The 20,644-nt window shown below is 35.6% G+C and overlaps 1 protein-coding gene across 3 annotated transcripts; it reads left to right on the top strand.

Annotated features, from left to right (window-relative positions):
• The first annotated feature begins 1,769 nt into the window (after window positions 1–1,769).
• LOC145784583 (4-galactosyl-N-acetylglucosaminide 3-alpha-L-fucosyltransferase FUT5-like) lies at window positions 1,770–19,396 on the top strand. Of its 3 annotated transcripts, none has more exons than XM_082596433.1 (9): window positions 1,770–1,854; window positions 3,232–3,390; window positions 5,646–5,777; window positions 7,359–7,475; window positions 7,889–8,020; window positions 8,481–8,651; window positions 12,464–12,655; window positions 13,486–13,647; window positions 18,780–19,396. In XM_082596433.1, the coding sequence occupies exons 2-9, from the start codon at window positions 3,236–3,238 to the stop codon at window positions 19,324–19,326; spliced, it is 1,608 nt and encodes a 535-aa protein (XP_082452559.1). In that variant the 5' UTR covers window positions 1,770–1,854; window positions 3,232–3,235; the 3' UTR covers window positions 19,327–19,396. The 3 variants fall into 3 exon arrangements, with proteins under 3 accessions (XP_082452559.1, XP_082452558.1, XP_082452560.1); XM_082596432.1 differs by lacking the exon at window positions 1,770–1,854 and adding an exon at window positions 2,224–2,358; XM_082596434.1 differs by lacking the exons at window positions 1,770–1,854; window positions 3,232–3,390 and adding an exon at window positions 4,764–4,875.
• The last annotated feature ends 1,248 nt before the right edge of the window (window positions 19,397–20,644 follow it).

Genomic DNA, 20,644 nt, shown 5'->3' on the forward strand with positions numbered 1-20,644 from the left:
GATGAGATTAACCAGGCGTTCCAACCATTTTGCTCCTTACTTGTTACATTTTGTGAAAATTGAGATCACCGGAAATATGGTCCATAATACTCAATGCCCAGCCCAGCACTAAACTTGATTTAAAAATGACTTATTTTCGCTATCACACGCTGGTGTTTGCGTAGAAATAGACGCTTTAAAAACTTTGAAAGACAGAGGTGTTCCATTTTCTTTACTTGATTATAAATACGCAATAAATACAATTAATAGGTGACCTGCTATTACTCAAAGTCTTTTAGTTTGGTGCACGCATCATCTCAGGCAGCGGCTCACTTACCTTGTTCTTAATCTTAAAGTTCTCTTAGTTTTACAATGCATAGTTGGTGTAAGGTGGCTGACGTTTGAGTTAGTGGCTTTTGTGTTTAGAACAATAAATTAGAAAAATTTATTATTATTTATAAATTAGAAAATTTTTTATTTATTATAAATTAGAAAAATTTATGATTATTTAAAAAATTAAATTAGAAATATTTTGTTTAAATTCTTAGTTTGTTAAACTTTACAATAATTTTTTTTTTTATGAAGTTTATAACAATAGGTTATTACAAAAAAGTGCTCAATACCAAGCAATACCCAATCAGAGCGAAATATATCGAATATAATCACTATTCACCTAAAAGAGGCTCTTTCGCCAGTGTTGAGATTATCAGAAGGTTTTTATTAAAATAAAATTGAATAAAAACAAATTGTATAAAATAATGAAAATAAAAAAATGAATTTTATTTGAATAAGAACCTACTGAAAATCCCAATAAAGGTGAAACAGCCGGTTAAGGCTTTTAGGTGAATAGTGACTGTATTTGATATCATTATAAACAGATATTGTACAACAAAACTTTACAGCGACCAGGCTATGCCACATAGAATTTCGCTACAGCCAAAACAGTTGACATGTTTGCATTATCCAAAGAAAAACTTCAGTGCAGCGGTTGCCGCGCAATTGTTCTGTTGGCAGTTAAACTTCAAATCGGAGATGTCACGCGAAAACGATAGAGCACGAGAAAATGAACTTTTGCTGTTTTTAAAATTTATCACTTTACTTGGACGACAATTTTTCGTATTCTCTATGGAGTGACCAATTAGGCAAATTTTTCTGTACTAGGGCAAAAAGATTAATTTGTTTGAATGCATGGTGTTGTGATTGAAATAACAAATGAATCAAAAAGCTTTTAATGACTAAAGAAGGCAGAGTATAGGAATATATAGCATGCAATAAATATGATCATATATTCATGTTTGTATTAGAACCATATACCTTCAAATACAGTATGGAGAACGACTGTTTGCTTGAAACAATGCTCAGATTGAGAAGCACAGATAATTAGAAATATTGCACTATTGTCTGCTGATCTTTCATGTCAGCTTCTAAACTTGTTAACTGTAAGCATTTTGTGTGCTACCCTAGCCAAGTTTTTCATATTCGTCTTTTTCGCTTTTAAAAAAAAATATTCTATGTAAATCCTAAGAAGATTTGATAAAAAGTTTAATAACGAAGTTTTGTATTGCAATTTTTTTTTTTACTTTGCTATTTTCTCTTAAGATAAAGACTTAAATTTTGTTTGCTTCAGCTGGTTCTCAGAGCAACACAAAAACAAAAAGGTGCGTGAAACCTGAGGCGTTCAATTGCCTACAGCAGTACACCCAGCGATAGGACCATTCGTTTGTTCATGCCTCCAGCCTTCATTTGTCTCGAGGCAAATTGTATTAGAATGTGCTATGAGACTATCAGATCAAAATCAATCGCTACAGTTTGAATCGTTGTGCAACGGCCTTGAAAAGCTGAAGCGACTAACAGATTAAGAACCTCTGGTCTAAGGTATTGTGTATAATAAGTAGGCTAATAGTGTAATAACGAATCCAATCTGAAATGATAATAATTGCTTTAATTAGTTGTATTTACGAACCAAAACAAGACATAGAGAGATGTTTTTATTTGTCTTTCAAGCACGAAAAAAGTTGCCTAATCATACAAATGCAACGTATTGATGAATGGTGCAGAAAGAAATTGCAATCTACAAAGACCATTCAAGTTTCTGATGTATCAGTATTACATGATTTCGTTCTAGATTTTCCAATCTTGAAGTTTCATTCTTCTGACTTGTTGCATATACTGCTGTGCAGTAGTAACATGTAAACGCGAAAGCTTAAACAATAAATGATCCTATGACGACAAAGAGGCAGCGAAGGGGCTTAGAGTTCTTTTCAAGAAATTTAGTGATAGCCTACAAAGAAAATGAATTTTCTTGTGCATTTTGAAGAAGCTAGATAAGATTATGAAAAAAATAGATAAAACTTTTGAAGTCACTGTTAGGTTTATTGGGTGAGTCACCGTTCAGATTTGATATACACTTATTCAATTTTGTTGTAAGTTTTATGCACAACTTTTCAAAATTCCGTTTTCTTAAGCTATAAAGATCAGCTAGTGAATAGCATGACTTTGTTGATAAGTTATGGTCACGCAAAAATAACATTTAATGAACTTTTACTTGAGTGCTGACCCTAATATTTGTAATAAGGCTAATTAAACAAAGATTTCAAAAGACGTTTCTAGGGGCGCATCTGAGTCTTGACCTTTACTCTGGTTGATGCTAAATTATGAGTTATATAATATAAATAAAACTAATAATATAAGGCGTGCTACAAATATATATATGTGAAATGAGAATTAGGAGTATAGCATTGAATACAACATGCAATAAAGAAAAAAAATTTAGTCTGTGAAATAGCTAGGCCTACTGGTTGATTTTCGGTTTATTTAAACATAAAATCCAATTTCCTTGGTTTATTGGCAAATTTATGTACAAGTCCATCGTGCAGCTGTTTTTGCTTTCTAAAACTAAGTCAACTCCAAAACAAAACTAACATATTACTGCAAAAAGAACGCAAAATTGGCAACTTTTTCCGTGGACAAGTAGGCTACTAATGCTGATTGGCTGTGACATGCTACCCTGAGTGAAAATGCTTGTGCTAAATTTATATGCTGGTACAACAATAACAATAAAATGTCAGACTTGTTGCTATGATTTGACATTGCATCGAAGATAAATCTTTTGATGAATGTTGAAATGCTTTTGAATTGTTATATAGGAAAGACACTTTGAAAATACTTTAACATGTGAGACGGGTTGGTAATTGTAACCAGTAGATTATAAATTCAGAATTATTACGTTAAATACTTGTTCTACAATTCTAGCACAATGTTAAAGAAGAAACGTTTCCTTGCCACGATGATGATTGTGATCGTCACAATCTACCAATTTTCTCAATACGGTTTTTTCATTGGAAAACATTCGATGCTGAATAGATGGAAGTTTAATTTTGATACCGGATATGCTCCATTCACTAATACTTTGTAAGTATTCTGAGATAGGGTTTGGGTCTGAGAGATGACATCATGATCACTTTAAATCATTGGTTCTCATACTTAAATAAGTCAGTTGTGTCTTTCTCTAAATTGATGACTTTTCCATTAAGGTTGCAGAATCAAAGTATTGAAGAAATATTGAATTACAAAGTTAGATTATAACATCGCAGAGTCAAGTATAGACAATATCTAGCCATGCTGGATACCCAACGACGCTTAAAGACTCTTGTCTTGCACTTGTTTAACACAGCCGAGTATGCTGCTCTGGTCCTGTGTTGCAGTGCGTTTGTCACCAAGTTGGATGTAATCTTCAATGACACCATGAGAATGATCACAGAATGTCTTCGTCCAATTCCTCCTGACTTTCTGCCCGTACTGTTAGGTATTGCTCCAGACAACATTCGGAGAGACAAATTGGTGCATCAGCTAATGCAGTCAGTTGTACTAGACTAGAAGAAAACTTTCCCTGAATTAGTGTGCTCTTAAGGCCGATGTGGTCCTCTATTCTATCTGGAAAGCGAAAGGGTTTCGTCAAGTTAATAAGGTTTAGAACTTTTAGTGTAAATCAGTGGTTCCCAACCTTTTTTGGTGTCGGGGCCGAATTTCAAACTTCAGAGTGCGTATGGAGCCGCATGAAAACACTCAAGTAATTATAACGAAAATTTTAAAGCATGAAAGCATGTACCAACGAATAGCGACACTATAACAAGAAAAATAGCCTATCACAAATCAATTTAATGTCCAACTTGGCATTGGCTTTGAGCCAAGTTTGTCAAAGCGAGGCGCAATTGCAGAGGATGCAGTAGCTGCTTCCTGCTTGAGGTGCTCATCGGTCAACCGATTGCGATATTTATTTTTGATTCTGATCATTTTGCTGAAAAGTGCTTCATGTGCGCAAGTTGATCCAAATACAGAGGCATTTTTTCTGGGCATTGGTTTTCAAGTTGGGATACTTTCCCTCTGGAACTCGACTCCAAAATTCAAGTAGTAACTTCAATTGTAAATTATCAGGAACAGTGGCCACATTAACTGCAATAGGATTTGATTTATAAATTCACATGTCGCATCCCCTGCTTTGGTACTTCGTACCCCCAAACGGTACACGTACCCCTGGTTAAGAACCCCTGGTGTAAGATGTAAAATGAAAAGTTCACTGACAGTCCAACCTCTACGACACAACGACAATGCACAGTTTGTAAACAATTTGGACTTCGTAAACTATTTTGACAAGTCAAAAAATAATTGCCTTAATTATTATAAATATATTTTTTATATGTTTTGTGGGGTTTTCAGGGGTCAATGAGAGCCGCAAGAAGGCTAGCTTGGAGCCGCATGCGGGTCTAAGAGCCGCGGTTGGGAATCACTGGTGTAAATCGTCATGCAGCTTTTTTACGTTCGTACCTACAACTATAAAATATTCAGCAAAACATAAATCATACAATTACAAACATCTTTAAAAAGATAAACTACAAGGTAAATCTAATTATTTTTTTGTGAGCAAAGTGTGCTGAACTCATAACATAGATATTTTTTTTGTTTGTTTTGTATAGGTTTGTGAACGAATTGGAAAGGCAAAAAACAATATTGTTTTGGCATGTTGCATTTAACGATACAGTTATGGTTCAGGGGTTTTCACTTAATTTTCATCTAGCCGTCTTAGTTTTCATTTTGACGTTTTTATAAATTGCACGTTTAGCTAGCATGACCACAAAATTGGACCCGTTTGGTAACCGAAGCTTTCTGCAATTCTATGGTTAGGCTTTCTTCTATCTTTCTATATCTTATTATATGGTTAGGCTTTCTTATAAAGAAACAAAAAAAATTTCATTTACAGAAACACAAAACTTTGTTTTTTACTGTGACTTTATTGGTGGATATAACTTTCTCTGAAGGTCATGTTTGGAACGTGGGCCTATAATTATACCACGCTAAATTAAACATACACTATCAAAGCAAGTAAAACCGAAGTCAAACTAATTTGTGAAGTTTGTCGTTTGCTAGTGCAATATTCTAAAAGTGGTTCTCAAATTGTTTTTCTTTATCGCTTCTTTATCCTTTTGAAAGCATTGTTTTTGTCCAATTTTTACAATGTTTAGGCTATTTCATTATTTCATGAAATCAATGTGAAATCGAAGTTCCCACAGGAAGGTGATATCGCCCACTTTAAAAACCACTCCTGTAGAAGATTACTAAAACACATCACACCAGTTCATCCTGATATTAATTAAGATTAACCATTACAGGAAAAAACAACGGGTAAATCAGATGATGAAAACGTTAATAGCCAGCCAGAAGCATGTACATTTGACGGATGAGGATACGTTGGAGAATGCCATCCCATTGGAAATTCATACACTTCTTCCAAAACGAGACAGGTAAAATACTTTCGTAAAAAGATCTTTCTTCACATTTGCTGTTATCAACAGACTGAATGGAAACGTGATTTAACTTTAGAAGTACTACAGTGCCGGCAAAATGTTTTTTACATTTACTTGGCAAAAACCTCTTCACATGAAAAGTCCGTATCTGTGTTTAACTTACTGTTCCAGCTATATAAGCAACCCATCACTAATTGCTTATATGTAGTTGCATAATAATCAACTGCCTGGCTTGCTTTCATCTCACAGCCATTGCTTTGAGTGCCTCGTGTTGCGTGACATGACGGTCAAAAAGTAGTTCGGTGAAATTGGACCTTTATTTTCATTCTCTTAAAACTTTGAAGACTTACAAAATTTATATCAAAAACCAAAATGGGTCTAAAAAAATACAAATGGAAGAACAATCTTGTGCCTTGATTTTGTTAAAAAAGGGCATGTTTTAATTAGGCCAATGAAATGTGAGACTTGTTATTTTGATTTGACAGCGCATCGAAGATAAACTTTTGGTCAAGGTTAAAATGCTTTTGAACTGTTGTATAGGAAAAACACTTTGAAAATACTTTAACATGTGAGACGGGTTGGTAGTTGTACCCAGTAGGTTTACTGTATATCTTAAATTCAGAATTATTGCGTTAAACACTTGTTCTGAAATTCTAGCACAATATAAATTAAAAAAAAAAAAACTTCTTGCCATGACATTGATTGTGATTGTCATAATCTGCCAATTTTCTATTTTTTTTTAATGAAAGAAATCCGGTGCCAAATCGTTAGGTGCTCTATTTGGGTACCAAATATACTCCATTCACTTATTACAGTACTTTGTAAGTATTTTGATTTTGGGATAAGAAACAATTTTATATTGTTTGCCGATCAATTCGTGTTGTTGGAAGCGATTTGTGCTGTTGCCAGCTAAAAAACAATCCAATTTTGATGCGTTGTTGCAAAATAATGCAACCGGTCGAATACTGGTTAAATGATATACGGTAATCGCAGAATCACTGTACTGATTTAAATGGTATGCACTGTCATTTTCGTTAAATATTCTTAGTTCTAAAAATTATATTGGAGTTTTGCATTTTTCAAGGAAGCTAAAGAGGTCCGCCAGGTCAAATTTTTTTGGAATCATTGGTGTAAATTGTTGTGCAGTTTTTGAGGGTCATACAGACAAGTACGAAATATTCAAGCAAATTGTAGAATTATACAAGTATAAGCATCTTTAGAAAAGTAAGCATTATGATAGGCTGTGCGCACTGCCTGGTTTTCTTTCCTTTTATTCCATGGTTTTTACACAACTCAAGTCTTGAATAACACAGAAAAATGTTTTATCATTTGTGACTTCCTGCTTTCATTCTGTTTTACTCAAACGCACGATGTGAACCAAACGGTTTCTTTTCCTTTCTGAACAGTGTCGCAAAAGCACTTACTTACAAAAAATATAAGATCATCTGGAGGCAAGCGCAAGACTAATTTAGTTTCTCGCGCGAGCTGTGGTGATTAAAGCAGTACCTATATATTTATTTTTCTGTGAACAACGTGTGTTAAACCAATAACATAGAGATATCCATCTTTTTGCTATAGGTCTGTGATCGAATTGGAAAAGCAAAAAACAATATTGTTATGGTATACTGCATTTAATGACACCTCCATGGTTCCAGAATTTTCACAGGAAGCCTTGAGTGAAGTTAGCTATGGAACGTGAGTGATAATGCCATGACTGAGTTTCGCTTTAATCACCATAAATGTTTACTTCACAAATGTACAGTAGATATGACTAGGGAACTGTGTACTGGAAACAAGTACAAACTGTTACTACCACCAGCGAACCCGCAGCATCAAGCTAAATCAGGTCGTTTGTTTCTACATCTGTGAAGTAAGTTATAATGTTTACTATCTCATGAAAAATGTTACGATTTTTGTTTATATAAAAAGAAGAAAATATTTTTACGTAACGTTTAATTGTTTGCAGAAGTAATATATCTTTGTGTACCAATTACATTCATAATCAGTAGGCTATATTTGAAAACGCAACAAAAATAATCTAGATTGCATGCGGTCATGGAACATGTCAACTCAGATTGTGTGGATTCAGATAAACCTTATATTTGCAGCTATAGAATGTACTCTCCTTCTTGTGGAAACTGTCTCATTACCCACGATAGAAGTCTTCTTTCGAGCAGTGATGCAGTTGTGTTTGATGCTTATCAAACAAATGGAAGAGATTTTCCACCGAAAACAACGCGGTACACATTACATCAAACATTCATTTTTATAGTAAAGTTATTTCATAATTTTCTGATGAAGATTATACGAATAGCGATTTCTTTCAAGACAATGATGGGAAAGTTTAAGCAGTTGCAAAAGCCAGCTTACTCCTCCTGTAGTCTGTATTTTAGGATCACGCATCCATTTGAATTTACTAAATGCTTTGGAAATAGAAGTTTACTTATAAAAACTGATAAACACTTGGTCATTACTGTCAACATGACACCTGAGAACCAGTGACGACCACACAAAGAAAAGCTAAAACATCTTATTCTACGTTAATGTATAAAATTTAATCTTATTCTCTTTCGTTTAAGAAACGTGAAATATATAAATGAGGTCAACTGCAGTGAGTTGTGTTGCCTACATTCAAATTAATTAATTTGCTACTGAGACTTCAATAACTTTCCAGAAAGATATCAATTGTTTTTATTGCAGTGATCCTAACCAATTGTATGTTTGGTGGACCCAAGAGAGCAGCGGGTTACATCGTTTTCCCTCTGGCCATGGAAAGTTGATCAACTTCTTCAATCAAAGTATGACAGTTCGACGTTCATCTGGCATCTACAGCCCATACAACAGTTTTCCACGCATCTTGAAAATGCTTTGGTATGTTACAGAATGTCGATGAAATTTAGCAGGAAAAATTTGCAAGTTTGCACATGTTTCAGTTTCATATTGCACATCTTAGACTTATACCTTTGTAACATACGAAGTACCGAATCAATACAAACTGGGTCCAGACTGGGCTCTGGAACCATGTGCTGCAGGAGAATTCATGAAAATAGACAATCTACGGAAATTTATATTTCTGTTTACGTGAAAGACAGTTTTGAACAGAATGTTCAGTTAGTTTCATTTTTTAGTTCTCGCCATCAAAGTGAAAAATGATTCTGTAGCTTACTTGCAACATCATAGCATGGATCTAAACAATTAAGTTACCAGATGTTTTCAAACTTTCCATCCTAATTGCTAATGAAAAGTGTAGTCCAAAAGTAGCCCAGTTGTCAATAATGAAACAAGTCTAAAATATGACAAACTCGTGCAAATTATAGTCAAAGTCGAAAAATGTTTTGTGAAAATGGAACAAAACTAAACGAAAAGAAAACCGCGGCTGCTAAAAATTTTTCCGCGATTTCATAACAAAACTAGCCCAATTCTCCTGGAAAACTGCGGAGCTGCCAACTTTGAAAGTAGGTGAAACACGACAATACGAGAAGTCCGCGTTGAAGCAATCTCCTCACAGATAGTGTTTTATGTTTTAAAATGCCAGGATATGACATAAGGAGCAAATTTTGGTATTATTATTATGAAAGTTATGATTGACGAAAGGATAGTCTAGTAACCATTATTTCAATGCGATTTCAAATCTCAGCAAACTATATTGCGAAGGATTCCCTTTGAACTAAATACCGTTGTGAACACGAGCCTACATATATCTCAGATGATTTTAAGTTCTTTTCGGGTCGATAACATGGGAAAGAATGATTGCTTTGCAAAATGGAAAAAAAAGATATCCATAAAACTTTCTTAAGTAAAAGAAAATGGCAGTGCGCATTACAATAAATATAGACAACACTTGTGCATAGAAATCCCGGTGTAACGGTCCAGGAGTTACTGCGGTCTGAAAGTTACCGTAACTTCTGGACCGCGTATACGCGGTCCAAAAGTTACTGCCAGTCCAGAAGTTACTAAAACAGGGTTTTCAGATTTGACGCTTGCAGCAGATTTGTATAAATGATTTCAACATTGGAAACATGTTGAACTTGAAGACTTATCCACCATTGCATCTTAACAACATGATTTACAGCAGAAACGTAATTGGGAATGAAGCGAAAATAAGATGAAAGTTAAAAGATGAGTTTTGTACCAGAAGTTGTTGCTGTTTTGGAATGAAATTTGAATTTGTAACCTAACAATTTACGTAGGCTATCATTTTAACCTGATTTGTTTGTATTATACCATTTGAAGTTGTGCCGTGCCTTACGTGCGTTGGCAAATAAATTTGCATGGGGAGGTGATTGACTAGATAACCACTTAGCCTATAGTCTTTTGCTGTCATCCTGATTGTGCTATAATGCAACCTACGATTCACAATGTAGTATTATGAGTGTTATATTGACTCATTGTAGGCTATATGGCTCTGTTGAAACAAATAATTTAATTGATCATCGCTCCAAACATTTCAAAGTTTAAATCGTGGCAATACGTGAATCGGTGGCATTTATATAAGTTACAGGCCTTAATATATCGTGCAAAGTTTGCGTTTGAAGGCTGACTTGTTAGCTGCTGGTCTTGAGTTGTAGTTGACGAACATAGTCTTTGACTATATTTTATGTAGGCCTATTTCATGAAAGTTACAACCAAAGTTTTCTAGTGAATGAAGCACTGAGCCTGTTTTTGGTCTGGTTTTTCATAACTACCGTTTTGAAGAAATATAAAGTAATATAGGCTACATGTAGGCCAACCGGTAGTCAAAACGCCATCAACCTTCACTGAGTAGGCTATCACAGTCTCACACGCGGGGAAGGCTTTAGCTTTTACGAAAGTGTTTAACACTTTGAGATTCCAATGAATTTCTGTTGGACTCCCATCGAATACACGTGGCACGAAACTTAAAGTCTAGAATTATGGTTTCGTGATGAGAATATTTATCCTTGGGATTCATCTTTCGCATACTTGCAGAGGGTTTAATCTACTGACCAAGTGAAGTCTCAGTCTATTTACAAGTTTTCCCAAAAAAATTTCGAAAAAGCACACCCACTTACAATAGCAGTAACTTTTGGACTGCTTCTGCGGCGTTGCAGTCTAGAAGTTACTGTCAGTCCAAAAGTTACCAGCGGTGCCCGGCGTTTTCGCAATCGATAGAAAAGCGAAAATTGTTTTAACTAAGTGTAATGAATTCATTGCTCTCAAACTAATGCAAGCTTTTTAGTTAACATTACAAAATACTTATAATTATTAATCTGACCTTTTGAGAGGTTAAAAATTTAATTATTTTTCAAAACAAAATTAAATAAAATTTAAATGAAATATTTGGCAACTCTTGTAACTTTTGGCATGCAGTTACTCTTGGACTGCTACACCGGATAGAAAATTTTCTAAAGTTTTTTTTTCGTTTGAAGGTGTCCGATACGACTGACCGTGGGCCATCTTTAACTGCCCAGATTGTTTCCCGGACTTAGACCGAAAGTTTATCAGAGTGCAGCCAGTTTTTGATCTCATAATCCAAGACGGGTGGGCCTTCTGCTCAACCTAATTGTCTAAGAATGAAGTATTATATGATGCTATATGGTCTCCAGTCGGTTTCTCATCATCATATTTGTCGGAAGAACTGTCACAAGCACATTCGTGCACATTGACGCAAAAAAGTCTTATCCCCACAAATTGTAAATTAAGCATTATCACACTACTAGTCCGTTGGACCCGTTTGATAAGAGCTCAGAATAATGCTACATACAATTTTCGGCTATTTTATGGTTAAGCTGTCTTATAAAAAAAGTAGTTAAAAGTTTTCATTTTACAGCCACATGCACATAGAAAATGCCAAAAACTTTTTTTTTTACACTATGAGTTAATTTTGGTGCAAACAGCTTTTTTGAGGGTCTTGTTTGTATCGCGGTCTCATAATTACACCACGCTGAATCGCACACCGACATCGAGTAAAAATGAAGTCAAACCAACTTGCGACCAAACCAAACCAACTTCGTCGTTTGCCAGTTAGTGCTCTAGAACAGTGATCCTCAAACTGTTTTCCTTCATCGTTCCTTTATCACTTTGGAAGCATTATTTTCGGCTTATTTTTTAACAAAGTTTAAGCTATTCTACGGAAAGAATATGAGATCGTATGGTTCGCGGTTTAAAATATGATATAGGAACTGGGTGGCCTTCGCAAAGGTTTGAGAGAGATTAGACATAATTTTAGGCAATGCATGGAAATCGAATGTGACATCAAATATACTTGATAAGTGGTTTAATTTCACTCCTTAATCGCATGTTTCGACTTTTTTACCTTCATTAATTTGGATCGACCATAGAAGGGTAATATTGCCCACTTTGAGAACCACTGCTTTGGAATATTGGTTAATTTAGTTCTGGATCTTTATCCTCGGACTGATAAAGTCTTGGTAAGTTATTCCTGGTAGTTTCGCATACTTGTAGAGATTGGTTACTGAGATTGACAGATTGAAGTTTCCGATTGTTGAAATGTTGTTGGCGGGGAATTATTCAATCCATAAGATGCCGCTGAATGGAGAGCAGTTCTTAGAATGCGTTGCCCAAGCGCACACTCCGAGAGTTGAACCAGAGCCGCTTGATCTTGAAGCTTCTTCTTCCACAAACTCAAGCGCTAACAAACAGCTATCGCAGCTATATATATCACACTAGCTCACTCTGTAATTCATTAAAATTGACCATTACAGGAGCAAACAACAGGGAAAAGACGTAATAAAAGCAATGGCCAGCCTAAAGCATATAAAATTGACCGATGAGCATACGTTGGAGAATGCGATAAAATATCTGCCCACGGGTTCAATGTCGAACAGGCCCACATTTTTCAAAATTTCTTCTAAAATACCACTGGAAATTCATGGACTTCTTGCAAAGAAAACCAGGTATCTCTTCCGTAAACGTTTTTGTTGTTGTTAACATTCACTGTTAAAAACAGACAGAATACTGTATGAAAAGTAATTTTTCGCTTTTGAAGTATAATCGAGTCAACTGAATTATCTTTGTTTTTTTACAAATTTTGCATTGAGTTTAGCACAATTTTGTGGTTTCAGACTTCCCAATTTTAATTTGCATTATTAAATATCACCTGACTTAAATCGAAAATTTTGTGTAAAGGTTGTTGAAAAAATACATTTTTATCTAGAACAGTATTTTCAAAATACTAATCTTTAAAATACATTTTTTTCTCTTTTGACATTTTATCGCATAGTTTGCAACCATCCATATTGGAAAAGTTTCTTGTTAAAATAACGGCTTGTTTACTTCCTGTGTATGGTGAACTGCTTTAGTTAAAACTCGGATTTGAGGACCGTAAATGATGTCATCACTCCTAAAAAAATATTAAATGGCGAAATAATTTTATAAACTATTGATCTAGATCTACATGCATCCGCAAATGCTAAGCCTCGAAAATTCACTAAATACAACTATTATAATTATATTAATATACTGTATTTATAATTATAGACAACCAGGTATTATCTAATTAAATGGAGAAAACCATATGCAGATTTACATACTGTGTAAAATTAAACTTGAAAGAAGATTATCGTGCGAAGTGATGGCATCAGCCTGAGTCAGAAGCATTTGCGCTTATTTAAGAAATAAAGATTATACAAATAATATAGTTATATAATCTAATAAATGATTATATATTATAAAATTATTACAAAATTTTGATTAGTGCTAAGTAATCAATCATTTGAATTTGCAGAGCAACAGCTTGGGTTATAAGCAATTGCGATGCTCTAAAACGATTCCAGTATTTTAACAAGTTAAAAGCAGTTGGATTAAAAATTGATTTATTTGGAAAATGTGGTCAAACGTTTCCTATAGAATCAAGGTTTGATCCCTCATTTTATGAAGTTTTAAGCAGGTAAGATTTCCTCTGGTGTTAAATGACATTTCAGCCAAATTAGCTTAGAGAAAAAGAAATTAATTTGTGAAATATGTTGCCTTTTAACCTTTATCTTTATTATTGGCACCACTAAGATAATTAATCGATCAGTCTCAGCTCTTTCTAGAATGGTAGAAAAGTAATAAATAACAGCAATCCAGAATAAGGTTTATAAATCTGATGAATAAATCGCGACTTTTACAGATAATTCTAATTTAATTATTTAATATCCACGTATCCCCCAACAGCAGTGGCGTAGCTAGGGAATGTGCCGCCCGGGGCGGATTCAGATTTTGCCGCCCCTTCAAGAAAAAGCATGTGAAAATGAAATGCGTTTTTTTTATCAGCACTGCAATACGCAACGTACTTTTTTCAATTTGCGGTGTAAAGTCAGGCGAACGTACCATTATAATTTGGTAATATACTGAATGCAAAAGCACAAAAACTGCTGCAGAATTAAAATAATCAATTTGTAACGTTTTACAAGGCTACCCAAATTTGAAGAACATGTTTCCGCCTCTGCTTAATAAAGGCTAGTAGAAATTTTGAAACGTATTAAAAACATAACGGAAGAAAAATTCATTTAATTCATTTCTACTAGAGTACTAGACTGTGTAATATAGTGTAATATGAATAGTTGCTTACCAATGTAATGATATAGACGTTTTCTTCTTTTGCTCATTGAAATTTCTTTACTTATTCGCAACGTAAGTTTTATAATTTTTCCATTAATTTTTATATACTTACCATACTTTAAAGTAAAATATGGATAGGATCATATAGAAGCTTATTCCTATCAACTGTAAAACGAATACAAAATGAGCAAGCGCACAAATTACAAGATTGCAAATGCAGCAAAATCATCTTTAAGTAGACTTTAGCCATGCTACTGCGCAATGTTTTCACTTTTCGCAATCTAACAGCCACATTCTAGTGACGGTAGCAAAGTTATTTATTACAACAGTTAATAAACATAATATTGTGCTCCCCTTCTCCCTATATTTAAAATATATAATTCAGGATACAAGGCCGGTTTATGTGGCCAAAAGTGAAATCCAGTGCGGCATGGCATCAGTAACAATAGTAGCCTACAGTAGGTAGTATATTGTTACAGCAATTAATAAAAAATCTAAATCTGAAAAACTGCACTGCGGAGCTCTGCAAAACCAGTCTAACTTACACAGCGATAGGATTATAATTTCGTGTAAGTAGAATTCAAAGATTTTCTGACTTGTTTTAGTGGGGGTTAAGCGTGGATCTTGTGAAATCGATTTCAAACATGAAGCGTCTGTAGACTCCATAGACACTGCTTTATAGCGCTATACGGTAAAATCATTTACTGAAATGTTTGTACTGTATAGTGCAGCAGCAGTAGATTACTATGGTTAATCAGTATTCAGCAACGATGTGTAAAAACAAACCCTAATTCAATGAAAATCAAGAAATATTATCAGTTAATATTAGTGATAACCAATTACCAATGGCAACATCAAGATTATAATCAAAATCAGCTTTATATGTCATTGAATTACAAGAGCAAATCAATTTCACCTTAAATTGTTGGCAACATTCCATTATCAATTACCAATGGACAACTTTATAAACATAATGTGCGATTACAGTAAACTTCATTCACTTATTCATTCAACAACAGCTACTTATCCCTTCGGCTCTATTATTTTGTTGCAAGTGTTTTCCCTTTCAAGTTTTCCCTCTACAGCTGTAACGAAAATGCACGGCCGCCTTATTTATTTTCTCATATTAAAATTAATTCATTCTATATCCTTTGGTCAATGTTTCTGGTAAAATATTTTGAACGTTGCCATACTATTTGCTTTTATTTTTCGTGTACTTTCGCATTATCAAAAAAAAAGTCCTGTCTGAAAGTGCCGCCCCCAGACCTGCCGCCCGGGGCGGTCCACCCCCCCCCACCCTAGCTACACCACTGTCCAACAGAGAAGTGATGCAATGTTGTCTGGTCAAAAATGCTTGACTGATTGTAAGAAATGGTTATCAGAACATTGTTTGAAAACAAAGCATCGAAATCATTCGACAACAGAATCACTTTTCATTGTTAGTATCAAAAGTTTAACAATCAGCAGAAATCATTTCTAACTAGCGAGATATGCTTTCAATACTAACTTCAACAATTTTAATCTCAAATTATTCTCTATTGATTTTGATTAAAACGACACTTTTTGGTTACACAGAGAAAAGTATTGCTATATATTCACTTTTGCACATAATTGCAAACAGGACGCCACTGTTTCGACCTTTAGGTATCCTCAGTGCAGTAAATCGTACACTCGTACACTAGACACTTAGACAGGTACGCCTTAGTAGTAGTACCATATAAGTAATGCAGCGTGGTGACTTTTCCATTTGCGGTGCACAAGGAACCACATTTGGGTACTTTCACCCATCTTGTCAAAGTGCTCAAACTACCGAAGCAGTGAGCAGCTATGCGCAATGCAACAGCAAGATTTTTGCTAGCGAACCAAGAGCTTCGTGTATAACTGGGCTTTTCAACTCTTTGTCTGTGGACCACTGTACCTATTCAAATAACTCTCAAACAGTCAAAGAGACACAAAAATCAAGTTTCTAAAAATACATTTTATGGAACTCTTTTGAAGTGAAGTTGGCTGCATGCCATGGTAGAACCAAAGTAACTTTAAGACAAATGATTGACTTTAACTTTAAGTAAAACTTACGCAACCAAAAATTACATACTTTTAAGATAATGAAATGTAGCCAGCTGCCTGGGTCATTTATATTGACTGTAAGAAAATCCTGTTAACTACAGGATAAGTTACTATGGACCCTTCGGGGTCCTTAGACCCCCAACTGAGAAGCCCTAGTCTATATCGATATTCAGGGCTGTTGACAGGATTTCTCGGGCCCGGTACCAATTTATTTTCGGGCCCCTTCATCGACAATTTCATGGTTGTGTACAAACTTTTATTGATGTCGTTTAAGCATGGTCATTTAACCAATATGGCTATGCGGATGATCTAGCTCTTCTATACGCTCACAGGAACTGGCATGAGGTGGAAAGAAAACTTGAAACTGACCTGAGACTGGTGGCTGACTATCTGGACAAGTGGAGGCTCAAACTGAATGCGTCGAAAACAACAATCTCCGCTTTCCATCTAAATAATCGGGAATCTCAGCGTCAACTGTCTGTCTCGCTAAAAGGAAAACCTTTACCATATACTGCAAACCCAACTTACCTTGGAGTAAAACTTGACCGGCAGTTGACCTACAGACCCCACATCGAGTCACTTCGTGCCAAGGTTACCTCGCAAAATAACCTCTTGAGAAGCCTTGCAGGAACAGGATGGGGAGCCCGAGCATCAACCTTGCGTACAAGTGCACTAGCCTTGGTCTACAGCTCAGCCGAATATGCCTCAGCTGTGTGGAACCGCAGCAGACACACAAAAAAGATAGATGTAGCCTATGCATTAACGACACCTTGCGCATCATCACTGGCTGTCTCCGCCCCACATCTACTGCTTATCTGCCAACTTTGGCTGGCATTGCTCCTGCTCATGTACGTAGGGAAGAAGTCTCTCACAAACTGGCTTTGCATGCAAGACTCGATCCTCAACACCTTCTCCACAGTCACTCCCAAAGAAATTGACTAGTCAGACCTCAACGCCTACCATCAAGACGCCCATTCCATCGATATGCTACACAGCTTGTGGATAAGAACTTCAGCTGCATGGAGATATGGGCCCAGGAATGGAACGAGCTGCCACATATCCCTCCCCAGTTTTCAGTTATACCAGCACTCTCCATCCCTCCTGGAGCAGACCTCTCAAGAAAGGCATAGGTTACATTGAACAGGATCAGATGTGACGTTGACTGCACTGGAGCTAATCTGTTTAGGTGGGGGTTGCATAATACGTCGATATGTGTCTGCGTAGCGGTAGAACAAACAATGCAACACATACTCCACGAATGTTCCATCTTAGGGCCCCCAAGTGGAATCATTGGTATTCGACAACTGGACCCAACTACCGTATCTTGGCTGCACGAGGAGGCATTGCCAATCTAAGCTACTACAAGTCAAACAAGAGAAGAAGAAGAAGAACCAATCTTCCGCAATCTTAAAATTTCTTGAACCGCAAAACTTACTATCTCCATCTAGCGGTTGCTTTTTTTGAACTTTTATTCGTCACATGGCGCTAGAGTATCACTTTCCGATTTCATTGATGTTTCACTGATCATTCTAGGCTCACCAGAAGAGAAGTTACAGCACTGCAGACATTCAGAAAGTTTTCAATTTGATTTTGGAAAGGTTTTTGGGCCTATAGGTTAAATATTTGCTGATTGCTGCAATCTGAAAAGCGGTTTTGGTCTAACTTTTAGTGCAGAAATAGGGATAGCCATCTTCTTACCTGTGCCATTCCAGTTTTTTAGTTCAAACAAATATTAGCCTGCTGCTTATTTTGAAATTCGTGTTTCGGGTAATATTCGTGGTTAGGGAAATCACTATACTAAACTAAATTCTTATTTTACTATAGCCTACTAGACTATAAATTCTTATTTTCCTGTTTTGTGGCTGTAGTGGCTATTTTACCACCAGAAATCTGAAGTGGGTCCGGTACCCAGAAGGGGGCCCGGTACTTTACCATCTGGCGGCTGAAATGGCTGTTTTAACCGCTGATGGCAATTCCTTTAGATCTGATTATATAAAGATCTTGATAATGTTTGAAGTCGCGGGAAAATTTTTAAATCCGGGCCCCTTAAATATTCCGGGCCCGGGTCCAAAAGTACTACCTAGACCCCCCTGTCAACGCCCCTGTCGATATTTTGTTTGGATTAACAAACTTTTAATCATCCTGATAATTCGATTAGCTTAATGTAACTGCTGTAAATCTACTATTCCACTTCAATAAAAAGTCATGTTTAAAACACTTAACCTTAAGGCCTACTAGCTCCTTAGGCTAGAATGATTTGTTTCCAAAAAATCAAAATATTTCGACACATTTTCTTGATTTCCAAAGGGTGTCGATAACGGCAAATTACATTACATTAACATAAGCGTAACTGAAACTAATCAAGTGGAAAATATACCATTTGTCTAAAGAAGTATGTTTATATTTCAGATACAAGTTTTACTTGGCTTTTGAAAACAGTTATCACTGTGAAGACTATTTCACTGAGAAACTTTGGTACAACTCGTTGTACAGTGGAGCGGTGCCAATCATATTTGGACCTCACAAAGATGATTTAGCTGCAGTGCTACCCCCAAAATCGTACATTCATACTGACGATTTTGAAACGCCACAACACCTGGTTAACTATCTAAACTACTTAGATCAGAATCTTACTGCATATTCTGAATATTTGGAATGGAGATCTTGGATCAAGTATTTAGACGAAAATGGAGATTTTTATCGTCAAAACCAAACAAGTAATAATCCAAATATTTCAAACCAAGTATTACAACTTTTAAACAAGTTTGCAACAAGAATACCAACTGGATTTTGTAGTTTGTGCAGAACAATTCATAAAAGTAATCAACTTTCTAATGTGATTCCTGATGTTGCTAAATGGTATTCCCAAGACCGACCGGAGTGTCTCGAAGGGCAGCCAAGTAACTTGCTCCAATTGCTACAATTGGCTCTTCAGAACTACAGATCTTTATTTTGACACGAAAATTCATTCTTAGTCAATTTTAGCCTATAAAGTTTAAAATTTTCCGTATTATTTAATAAACGCATTTTTAATAAACAATGGCTGTTTTTGAAAATTTTAGTTTGGCTATTTTGCAAACTCATACAATATGAACAACAAGAAAAAGTCTCATGACATCCAAAAACGAAGACTTATGCGCAATTTGGCCAGAGATTTCTAATTTTCCTGAATTCGTCAAACAGATGTGCTGTGTAGCCTACTGAGTGTGTAGTCACGTAGAGGACGAAGTAGCCTACTGAGCATTCAACTAGCCAATAAGCCTATGTAATCCATTAAACAGGAATTTTTTTTCTCCAATTAGTGGCTTATTTAGAAAAATTTTGAATTTTCTTGGGAAGGAGTACAAAAATTGCATGAAACGTTACAAAATGTAGGCACACAATTAGACCTACTCTTGATTAGGGCTCTAAGTTTATTCAGGGAATCTAATCAGCGTTATGTCTTTTAGTTGAAAAGCTCGTAAACTTCTTTGTGTTAGTAGGCAATGTAGGCTATATAGACCTAATGTAGGTTATGAATACAATTCACTGTTCACAAACCATTCGTCGGATTCGGTTTTCGGACAGCCTTTCCGGCGGAGTACAAAATAATTTTCTTAGGATTGATTGACAAAGTTAAGATTGATTCATAATACTTGTTATAAATGTTTACTTTAACTCTCTGCCATAAAAAAGATCAATGGCGTTAAACGTCTTACTCCCTTGTTGATACCGCGCTTCGACCATACATGTCTTGTCAGCATTTATTATCACCATGAAGTTCCTTCCTTTCGTCGAGGGTTGAAGGCAAAGAAGTTTCAAGTTTATCTGTTGTATAATTTTTCTACTGCAGTTTTGTAATCAAGTCCTGACCAGGCCCGTAACTAGGGGGGGCGCAGGGGGGCGAAGCCCCCCCTGCAAAAATGTTGGCACCCTCTGGAAAAAATTATGTTAATTAGCTCTGTTCGCTGACTTTTCAGTTTTATACTCAATTTTCTTGTGTTATTTAATTGTAAACATTATGTGTTTAAGGGTGTGGTAAAATGTTGTCTCTAAAACAAAGTTTGCCTAATTTTAAACGAAACTGCATTAAAAGAGCGAGTTTTGCCAATACCAAACATTCAAATATCTCAGCCAGGAATTAGCAACAAGAAAACATAGAGACTTAGCTTTATTACCGAAAAATGCCCTAGAAAACATGATCTTATTCTTTTGCTATGCCACCGGACAGCACCATTTTACAGGAATATTTATACCCACATGTTTGTTGAAAATGCTTTCAGAATGCACCAAAT

This window comes from Aplidium turbinatum, chromosome 15, assembly GCF_918807975.1.
Source record: "Aplidium turbinatum chromosome 15, kaAplTurb1.1, whole genome shotgun sequence".
NCBI lineage: Eukaryota > Metazoa > Chordata > Ascidiacea > Aplousobranchia > Polyclinidae > Aplidium > Aplidium turbinatum.

Excerpts from the sequence above, each read along its gene's own strand:
- LOC145784583 (XM_082596432.1), top strand. The coding sequence starts at position 2,312 with ATGAAAAAAATAGATAAAACTTTTGAAGTCACTGTTAGGTTTATTGG. Across the intron at positions 8,021-8,480 it reads TTTCCACCGAAAACAACGCG|TGATCCTAACCAATTGTATG; the intron begins GTACACATTACA and ends TTTTTATTGCAG. Across the intron at positions 13,648-18,779 it reads TTTTATGAAGTTTTAAGCAG|ATACAAGTTTTACTTGGCTT; the intron begins GTAAGATTTCCT and ends TTTATATTTCAG.